This window comes from Agelaius phoeniceus, chromosome 36 (genome assembly GCF_051311805.1).
Source record: "Agelaius phoeniceus isolate bAgePho1 chromosome 36, bAgePho1.hap1, whole genome shotgun sequence".
Lineage (NCBI taxonomy): Eukaryota > Metazoa > Chordata > Aves > Passeriformes > Icteridae > Agelaius > Agelaius phoeniceus.
In genome coordinates this window covers 1,527,985-1,538,584 of record NC_135300.1, presented here as the reverse complement: position 1 = coordinate 1,538,584, position 10,600 = coordinate 1,527,985, and the positions used below count along the sequence as shown (strand labels likewise).

Sequence of the window (10,600 nt, the reverse complement as noted above, 5' to 3'; positions counted from 1 at the left end):
TTAGGATGAGTTTTGGGCCAATTTTGACCAATTTATGTCAATTTTAGGACGAATTTTGGGCCAATTTTCACCAATTTTATGTCAATTTTGGGCCAAATGTGGCTCAATTTTGGGCCAATTTTAGGACGAGTTTTAGGACGAATTTTGGGCCAATTTTGACCAATTTTATGTCAATTTTGGGCCAATTTTGACTCAATTTTGGGCCAATTTTGTGCCAATTTTTAGGACGAATTTTGGGCCAATTTTAGAGCAATTTCTGGCCAATTTTGACCAATTTTATGCCAATTTTAGGACGAATTTCGGGCCAATTTTGACCAATTTTATGACGAATTTTAGGACGATTTTTGTCCCAATTTTATCTCAATTTTGACCCATTTTGTCCCAATTTCATTTCAATTGCAGCCCAATTTTATACCAATTTTAGCACAAATTTCGGGCCAAATTTGACCAATTTTATATCAATTTTGGGCCAATTGTGGCTCAATTTTGGGCCAATTTTGGGCCAATTTTAGGACGAATTTTGGGTCAATTTTGACCAATTTTATGTCAATTTTGGGCCAATTTTGGCCCAATTTTGTCCAATTTTATGTCAATTTTAGGACAAATTTTGGGCCAATTTTGACCAATTTTATGTCAATTTTGGGCCAATTTTATGCCAATTTTAGGACGAATTTTGGGCCAATTTCTACCAATTTTATGTCAATTTTGGGCCAATTGTGGCTCAATTTTGGGCCAATTTTATGTCAATTTTAGCACAAATTTCGGGCCAAATTTGACCAATTTTATGTCAATTTTGGGTCAATTTTAGGACGAATTTTGGGCCAATTTTCACCAATTTTATGTCAATTTTGGGTCAATTTAGAGCAATTTCTGGCCAATTTTGACCAATTTTATGTCAATTTTAGGATGAATTTTGGGCCAAATTTGACCAATTTTATGTCAATTTTGGGCCAATTTTAGAGCAATTTCTGGCCAATTTTGACCAATTTTATGCCAATTTCAGACCAATTTTATGCCAATTTTAGGACGAATTTCTGGCCAATTTTGACCAATTTTATGTCAATTTTAGGCCAATTTTTGTCCCAATCTTATCTCAATTTTACCCCATTTTATCCCAATTTCATTTCAATTCAGCCCAACTTTACACCAACCTCAGCCCAAATTTCCCCCCAATTTCCATCCACTTTTTGCCCAATTTCCCCCCAATTTCCTGCCCGTCCCAGCCCCGTTTTCCCGCGTTTTTCCCCAATCCGGGGGCCGATTTTCGCGGGGTTTTTTTCCCAGCTGTGCCCAGATGTGCCCAGGTGTGCCCAGATGTGCCCAGGTGTGCCCAGGTGTCCCCACCGGTGACGGTGGCGCTGCGGGAGGTGGCGACGCCGCGCTCGTTGTGCGCCTCGCAGGCGAAGGAGCTGCTGCGGTTCAGCCCTGGGGACAGCGAAATTTGGGGAGGAAATTTTGGGGAGGAAAATTTGGGGACGAAAATTTGGGGATGAAAGTTTGGGGATGAAAATTTTGGGGATGGATTTGGGACCAAAAGTTTGGGGATGAAAATTTGGGGACGAAAATTTTGGGATGAAAATTTTGGGGGTGAATTTGGGGACAAAAGTTTGGGGATGAATTTGGGGACGATTTGGGGAGGAAAATTTTGGGATGAAATTTGGGGACAAAAGTTTGGGGATGAATTTGGGGATGAAAATTTGGGGATGAAAATTTTGGGGACAAAAGTTTGAGGATGAAAATTTGGGATGAATTTGGGGACAAATTTGGGAACGCAAATGTGGGGATGAAATTTTGGGACGAAAATTTTGGGATGAAAATGTGGGGATGAAAATTTTAGGGATGGATTTGGGATGAAAATTTGGGGACAAAAGTTTGGGGATGAAAATTCAGGGATGAAAATTTGGGGATGAAAATTTTGGGACAAAAGTTTGGGGATGAAAATTTGGGGGTGAAATTTTGGGATGAAAATGTGGGGATGGATTTGGGGACCAAAGTTTGGGGATGAAAATTTGGGGACCAAAAGTTTGGGGATGAAATTTTGGGGGTGACTTCGGGGACAGAAATTTGGGGACGAAAGTTTCGGGATGAAAATGTGGACATGAAAATGTGGACATGAAAATGTGGACATGAAATTTTGGGGATGAATTTCGGGACAAAAATTTGGGGACGAAAAATGGGGATGCAAGTCTGGGGATGAAAATGTGGGGATGAAAATTTGGGGATGAAAATTTTGGGGATGAAAAGTTGGGGATGAAATGTGGGGATGAAAATGTGGGGATGAAAATGTGGGGACGAATCTGGGGATGAAAATTTGGGGATGAAAATTTTGGGGATGAATTTGGGGACAAAGTTTGGGGATGAAATTTTGGGGACAAAAGTTTGGGGATGAAAATTTTAGGATGGATTTGGGGATGAAAATTTGGGGACCAAAAGTTTTGGGGACAAAAGATTTGGGATGAAAGTTTGGGGATGAAAATTTGGGGATGAAAATGTGGGGATGAAAATTTTAGGGATGGATTTGGGAGGAAAATTTGGGGACCAAAAGTTTGGGACAAAAGTTTGAGGACGAATTTGGGACAAAAGTTTGGGGATGAAAATTTTGGGGAGGAAAATTTGGGGATGATGAATTTGGGGACGAAAGTTTGGGGATGAAAATTTTGGGGACAAAAGTTTGGGGACAAAAATTTGGGGATGAAAAGTTTGGGGATGAATCCCCCCAAAAAGCCCAAAAATTCCCCCAAAAAGCCAAAAAAAAACCCCAAAACCTCCAAAAACCCCAAAATCTCCAACCCAAAATCCCGAAATTGTCCCCAAATGTCCCCAAATCCTCACCAGGGACTCTGAGGTGGAGGGGCTCTGACCCCCAGCCCCCAAATCCCTCCCAAAAAACCCAAAAAACCCCGAAAAAACCCCCAAAAACCCAAAATCTCCAACCTAAAATGTCCCAAATGTCCCAAAATCCCCGGAATTGTCCCCAAAATGCCCCAAATGTCCCCAAAATGTCCCCAAATCCTCACCAGGGACCCTGAGGGTGGAGGGGCTCTGGCCCCGAGCCCCCAAAACGCCCAGAAACCCCCAAAATACCCAAAAAACCCCAAAAAATCCCAAAAATCTCCAACCTAAAATGTCCCAAAATGTCCCAAAATCCCCGAAATTGTCCCAAAATGTCCCCAAATGTCCCCAAATCCACCAGGGACTCTGAGGGTGGAGGGGCTTTGGCCCCCAACCCCAAAACGCCCCAAAACCCCCAAAAAATGCCCCCCAAAAGCCAAAAAAAACCCAAAAAAACCCCAAAAAATCCCAAATTTCCCCATTTTCCATCGCCCAAAATGTCCGAAAATCCCCAGAATTGTCCCCAAAATGTCCCCAAATGTCCCCAAATGTCCCAAATCCCACCTGGGACCCGGAGGGTGGAGGGGCTCTGGCCCAGGGGGTCCCTGAAGGCCCAAAATCCCTCCAATATCCCAAAAAAACCCAAAAAAAACCCCAAAAAAACCCCAAAAAATCCCAAAAAAAATCCCAAATTTCGCCCAAAACCTCCAACCCAAAATACCAAAATTGTCCCCAATGTCCCAAAATCCCGGAATTGTCCCCAAAATGTCCCCAAAATGTCCCAAACCCTCACCAGGGACCCTGAGGGTGCAAAGGGTCCGGCCCAGGGGGTCCCTGAAGGCCCCAAAATCCCTCCCAAAATCCCAAAAAACCCAAAAAAAAACCCCAAAAAAACCCAAAAAAATTCCCAAAAAACCCCAAAAAATCCCAAAATCTCCAACCCAAAATGTCCCAAAATCCCGGAATTGTCCCCAAAATGTCCCCAAATGTCCAAAATCCCCGGAATTGTCCCCAAATCCCACCTGGCACCCGGAGGGTGGAGGGGCTCTGGCCCCTAACCCCCAAAATGCCCCAAAAACCCCAAAAAATGCCCCCCAAAAGCCCAAAAAAAACCCCCAAAAAATCCCAAATTTCGCCATTTTCCATCACCCAAAATGTCCCAAAATCCCCGAAATTGTCCCCAAAATGTCCCCAAATGTCCCCAAACCCACCTGGGACCCTGAGGGTGGAGGGGCTCTGGCCCAGGGGGTCCCTGAGGCCCCAAATCCCTCCCAAAAGCCCAAAAAAACCCCAAAAAATCCCAAATTTTGCCCCAAAACCTCCAACCCAAAATACCAAAAATTGTCCCCCAATGTCCCAAAATCCCCGGAATTGTCCCCAAATTGTCCCCAAAATGTCCCCAAACCCACCTGGGACCCTTAGGGTGGAGCAGCTCCGAGCCCAGGGGGTCCCTGAGGGCTCCAAATCCCTCCCAAAACCCAAAAATTGCCCCCAAAACCCAAAAAAATCCTGAAAAAACAAAAAAAAATCCCAAAATGTCCCAAATCTCCAACCCAAAATGTCCCAAAATCCCCGAAATTGTCCCCAAATGTCCCAAAATCCCCGAAATTGTCCCAAAATGTCCCCAAAATGTCCCCAAACCCACCTGGCACCCAGAGGGTGGAGGGGCTCTGGCCCAGGGTGGTCCCTGAGGCTCCCTAAAACGCCCCAAAACCCCAAAAAAAAACCCAAAAAAACCCCCAAAAAATCCCAAATTTCCCCATTTTCCATCGCCCAAAATGTCCCAAAATGCCCGGAATTGTCCCCAAAAGTCCCCAAAATCCCCGGAATTGTCCCCAAATGTCCCCAAGTGTCCCCACCTGGCACCCTGAGGGTGGAGGGGCTCTGGCCCAGGGGGGTCCCTGAGCCCCCGAAAATCCCTCCCAAAACGCCCAAAAAAACCCCAAAAAATCCCAAATTTCGCCCAAAACCTCCAACCCAAAATACCAAAAATTGTCCCCAAATGTCCCAAAATCCCCGAAATTGTCCCAAAATGTCCCCAAAATGTCCCCAAACCCTCACCAGGGACCCTGAGGGTGCAAAGGGTCCGGCCCAGGGGGTCCCTGAAGGCCCCAAAATCCCTCCCAATATCCCAAAAAAACCCAAAAAAAACCCCAAAAAATCCCAAAAAATCCCAAAATCTCCAACCCAAAATGTCCCAAAATCCCCGAAATTGTCCCCAAATGTCCCCAAAATGTCCCCAAACCCACCTGGCACCCTGAGGGTGGAGGGGCTCTGATCCCCAACCCCAAAATCCCTCCCAAAACGCCCCAAAAACCCCGAAAAAAACCCAAAAAACCCCAAAAAAACCCAAAAAAACCCCAAAATCTCCAACCTAAAATGTCCCAAAATGTCCCAAAATCCCCGGAATTGTCCCCAAAATGTTCCCAAGTGTCCCCAAACCCACCTGGCACCCTGAGGGTGGAGGGGCTCTGTCCCTGAGGCCCCCAAAATACCCCAAAATCCCCCCCAAAAAACCCAAAAAAACCCCCAGAAAACCCCCAAAAAATCCCAAATTTCCCCATTTTCCATCGCCCAAAATGTCCCAAAATCCCCGGAATTGTCCCCAAAATGTCCCCAAATGTCCCAAAATGTCCCAAAATGTCCCCAAATTGTCCCCAAACCCACCTGGGACCCTGAGGGTGGAGCAGCTCCGAGCCCAGGGGGTCCCTGAGCCCCCGAAAATCCCTCCCAAAACGCCCAAAAAAACCCCAAAAAATCCAAATTTCGCCCAAAACCTCCAACCCAAAATACCCAAAATGTCCCCAAATGTCCCCAAATGTCCCCAAACCCACCTGGGACCCAGAGGGTGGAGGGGCTCTGGCCCAGGGGTCCCTGAGGGCTCCAAATCCCTCCCAAAACCCCAAAATCCACTCCAAAAAACCCCGAAAAAACCCCGAAAAAATCCCAAAAAACCCAAAATCTCGAACCCAAAATCCCAAAATTGTCCCCAAATGTCCCAAAATCCCCGGAATTGTCCCCAAATGTCCCCAAAATGTCCCCAGACCCTCACCAGGGACCCTGAGGGTGCAAAGGGTCCGGCCCAGGGGGTCCCTGAAGGCCCCAAAATCCCTCCCAATATCCCAAAAAAACCCAAAAAAACCCCCAAAAAATCCCAAAAAATCCAAAAAATCCAAAATCTCCAACCCAAAATGTCCCAAAATCCCCGGAATTGTCCCCAAATGTCCCCAAATGTCCCCAAACCCACCTGGCACCCAGAGGGTGGAGGGGCTCTGGCCCAGGGGTCCCTGAGCCCCAAAATCCCCCCAAAAGCCCAAAAAAAACCCCAAAAAAATCCCCAAAAAAACCCAAAAAAATCCCAAAATTGTCCCAAAATCTCCAAAATTGTCCCCAAATGTCCCAAAATCCCCGGAATTGTCCCCAAAATGTCCCCAAATGTCCCCAAACCCTCATCAGACACCCTGAGGGTGGAGGGGCTCTGGCCCAGGGGGTCCCTGAGGGCTCCAAATCCCTCCCAAAACGCCCCAAAAACCCCCAAAAAAACCCCCCAAAAATCCCAAATTTCCCCATTTTCCATCGCCCAAAATGTCCCAAAATGTCCCAAAATCCCCGGAATTGTCCCCAAAATGTCCCCAAACCCACCTGGCACTCTGAGGGTGGAGGGGCTCCGGCCCAGGGGGTCCTGAGGGCTCCAAATCCCTCCCAAAACGCCCCAAAAACCCCAAAAAAAACCCCAAAAATCCCAAATTTCGCCATTTTCCATCGCCCAAAATGTCCCAAAATGTCCCAAATTGTCCCAAAATGTCCCCAAATGTCCCCAAATCCTCACCAGGGACTCTGAGGGTGGAGGGGCTCTGGCTCTGAGACCCCCAAATCCCTCCCAAAACGCCCCAAAATCCCCCAAAAAACCCAAAAAAATCCCAAATTTCGCCCAAAACCTCCAACCCAAAATACCAAAAATTGTCCCCAAATGTCCCAAAATCCCCGGAATTGTCCCCAAACCCACCTGGGACCCTGAGGGTGGAGGGGCTCTGGCCCAGGGGTCCCTGAGCCCCCCAAAAAACCCCAAAATCCACCCCAAAAAATCCCCAAAAATCCCAAAAAATCCCAAATTCTCCAACCCAAAATGTCCCAAAATCCCGAAATTGTCCCCAAAATGTCCCAAAATCCCCGGAATTGTCCCAAATCCTCACCAGGGACTCTGAGGGTGGAGGGGCTCTGACCCCCAGACCCCAAATCCCTCCCAAAAACCCCCAAAAAAACCCCAAAAAACCCCCAAAAAATCCCAAAAAATCCCAAAATCTCCAACCTAAAATGTCCCAAAATGTCCCAAAATGCCCGGAATTGTCCCCAAATGTCCCCAAACCCACCTGGGACCCAGAGGGTGGAGGGGCTCTGGCCCAGGGGGTCCCTGAGGCCCCAAATCCCTCCCAATATCCCAAAAAAAACCCAAAAAATCCCAAAAAATCCCAAAATCTTGAACCCAAAATGTCCCAAAATCCCAAAATGTCCCCAAATGTCCAAAATGTCCCCAAACCCACCTGGCACTCTGAGGGTGGAGCAGCTCCGAGCCCAGGGGTCCCTGAGGGCTCCAAATCCCTCCCAAAACCCCAAAATCCCCCCAAAAACCCAAAAAAACCCGAAAAAATCCCAAAAAACCCCAAAATCTTGAACCCAAAATACCAAAAATTGTCCCAAATGTCCCAAAATCCCCAAAATTGTCCCAAAATGTCCCCAAATGTCCCCAAATGTCCCCAAACCCACCTGGCACCCTGAGGGTGGAGGGGCTCTGACCCCCAACCCCAAATCCCTCCCAAAACGCCCCAAAAACCCCAAAAAAAACCCCAAAAAATCCCAAATTTCGCCATTTTCCATCGACCAAAATGTCCCCAAAATCCCCGGAATTGTCCCCAAAATGTCCCCAAAATGTCCCCAAATGACCCCAAATCCCACCTGGCACCCAGAGGGTGCAAAGGGCCCTGCCCAGGGGGTCCCTGAGCCCCCCAAAATCCCCCCCAAAAGCCCAAAAAAACCCCAAAAAATCCCAAATTTTGCCCAAAACCTCCAACCCAAAATACCAAAAATTGTCCCCAAATGTCCCAAAATCCCCAAAATTGTCCCCAAAATGTCCCCAAAATGTCCCCAAACCCACCTGGGACCCAGAGGGTGGAGGGGCTCTGCCCAGGGGGTCTCTGAGACCCCAAATCCCTCCCAAAACCCCAAAATCCCCCCAAAAAACCCCAAAAAAATCCCAAAAAACCCCAAAATCTCGAACCCAAAATACCAAAAATTGTCCCCAAATGTCCCAAAATCCCCGGAATTGTCCCAAAATGTCCCCAAAATGTCCCAAACCCTCACCAGGGACCCTGAGGGTGCAAAGGGTCCGGCCCAGGGGGTCCCTGAAGGCCCCAAAATCCCTCCCAGTATCCCAAAAAACCCCAAAAAACCCAAAAAAACCCCAAAAAATCCCAAAAAAATCCCCAAAAATCCCAAAATCTCCAACCCAAAATGTCCCAAAATCCCCAGAATTGTCCCCAAACCCACCTGGCACCCTGAGGGTGGAGCAGCTCCGAGCCCAGGGGGTCCCTGAGGCCCCAAAAAACCCCAAAATCCCCCCCAAATAACCCAAAAAAACCCCAGAAAACCCAAAAAAAACCCCAAAAAATCCCAAATTTCGCCATTTTCCATCACCCAAAATGTCCCAAAATGTCCCAAAATCCCCGGAATTTTCCCCAAATCCCACCTGGGACCCGGAGGGTGGAGGGGCTCTGGCCCAGGGGGTCAAAAACCCCCAGAAAACCCCAAAAAAAACCCAAAAAATCCCAAAATCTCCAACCTAAAATGTCCCAAAATGTCCCAAAATGTCCCAAAATCCCCGGAATTGTCCCCAAATCCCACCTGGCACCCAGAGGGTGGAGGGGCTCTGGCCCAGGGGGTCCCCCAGGCGGTTTTGGGGGGTCCCATCCCGGAGCCAGAGCAGCCGCACGGGCTCGGGGGGGCCCCGGGCGCTGCAGCGCAGAGAAAATGGGGAGAAAAAAGCGATTTTTAGGTCCTGGGGCTCCTCCAGGAACACCGGGAGACCTGCGGGGAAAATGGGAAAAAAATTGGGAAATATTCGGGAAAAATTGGGAAAAAAATTGGGGAAAATTCAGCGAAAATTGGGGAAAATTCGGGGAAAAAATGGGGAAAAAATGGGGGAAAATTGGGGGAATTATTCAGGGAAAATGGGGGAGAAAAAAGCGATTTTTAGGTCCTGGGGCTCCTCCAGGAACACCGGGAGACCTGGGGAGGAAAAATCAGGAAAAATGGTGAAAATTGGGAAAAAAATTGGGAAAAATTTGGAGAAAATTTGGGGAAAATTCAGTGAAAATTCAGCGAAAATTGGGGGGAAATTGGGAAGAAATTCAGGGAAATATTCAGGGGAAAATCAGGGAAAATTGGGGGGAAATTGGGAAAAAAAATTGGGAAATATTCGGGAAAAATTCAGCAAAAATTCAGCAAAAATTGGGGAAAAAATGGGGGAAAAATGGGGAAAATTCGGGGAAAAAGTGGGGAAAAATTGGGGGAAATTCAGGGAAAATTGGGGGAAAATTGGGAAAAATTGGGGGAAAATTGGGGAAAAATTGGGGGAAAATTCAGGGAAAATTCCGGGAAAATTGGGGAAAAATTGGGAAATATTCAGGAAAAATTCAGGGAAAATTCAGTGAAAATTGGGGGAAAATTGGGGAAAAAATGGGGGAAAATTCAGGGAAAATTCAGCAAAAAATTCAGGGAAAATTCAGGGAAAAAATGGGGAAAAAAATTGGGAAAAATTGGGGAAAAAATGGGGAAAAAATGGGGGGAAAATGGGGGAAAATTGGGAAAAAATTGAGAAAAAAATTGGGGGAAAATGGGGGAAAAATGGGGAAAAATGGGGGAAAAATTGGGGGAAAATTCAAGGAAATATTCAGGGGAAATTGGGGGGAAATTGAGGGGAAAAAAATTCAGCGAAAATTCAGCAAAAATTGGGGGAAAATTGGGAAAAATTTGGGAAAAAAATTGGGGGGAAATTGAGGGGGAAAATGGGGGAAATTTGGGGAATATTCAGGGAAAATGGGGAGAAAAAAGCGATTTTTAGGTCCTGGGGCTCCTCCAGGAACACCGGGAGACCTGCGGGGAAAATGGGGGAAAAAATTGGGAAATATTCGGGAAAAATTGGGAAAAAAACTGGGAAAAAAATGGGGAAAATTCAGCGAAAATTGAGCGAAAATTCAGCGAAAATTGAGCGAAAATTGGGGGAAAATTCAGCGAAAATTGGGGGAAAATTCAGGGAAAATTCAGTGAAAATTGAGGGGAAATTGGGAAAAAAATTGGAGGGAAATTGGGGGAAAATTGGGGGAAAATTGGGGAAAAATTCAGCAAAAATTCAGCGAAAATTCAGCAAAAATTGGGGAAAAAATGGGGAAGAATGGGGGAAAATTGGGGGAAAATTTGGGGGGAAAATTTGGGGAAAATTGGGGGAAAATTCAGCGAAAATTGGGGGAAATTCAGCGAAAATTCAGCGAAAATTGGTTGGAAATTGGGGGAAAATTCAGGGGAGAAAATTGTGGAAAAATTGGGTAAATAGGGGAAATAATTAGAGGAAAAATTGGGGAAAAATTTGGGAAAAAATTGGGGGGAAATTGGGTGAAAATTGAGGGAAAATTGGGGGGAAAATTCAGCGAAAATTCAGCAAAAATTCAGGGAAAATTGGGGGAATTATTCAGGGAAAATGGGGAGAAAAAAGCGA

At 46.4% G+C, this 10,600-nt stretch overlaps 1 protein-coding gene across 1 annotated transcript in view; it reads right to left on the bottom strand.

The window, feature by feature from the left end:
- Positions 1-1,010: 1,010 nt before the first annotated feature.
- The window catches only part of LOC143696492 (tyrosine-protein kinase receptor UFO-like), a 35,454-nt gene continuing 25,864 nt past the window's right edge, over positions 1,011-10,600 (bottom strand). The window contains exons 5-7 of the mRNA XM_077192889.1: positions 8,731-8,913; positions 1,331-1,425; positions 1,011-1,034 (exon numbers count right to left, since the gene is read on the bottom strand). Of these exons, the coding sequence (XP_077049004.1) occupies positions 1,011-1,034; positions 1,331-1,425; positions 8,731-8,913 (302 nt within the window). The remainder of the gene's footprint in view (positions 1,035-1,330; positions 1,426-8,730; positions 8,914-10,600) is intronic.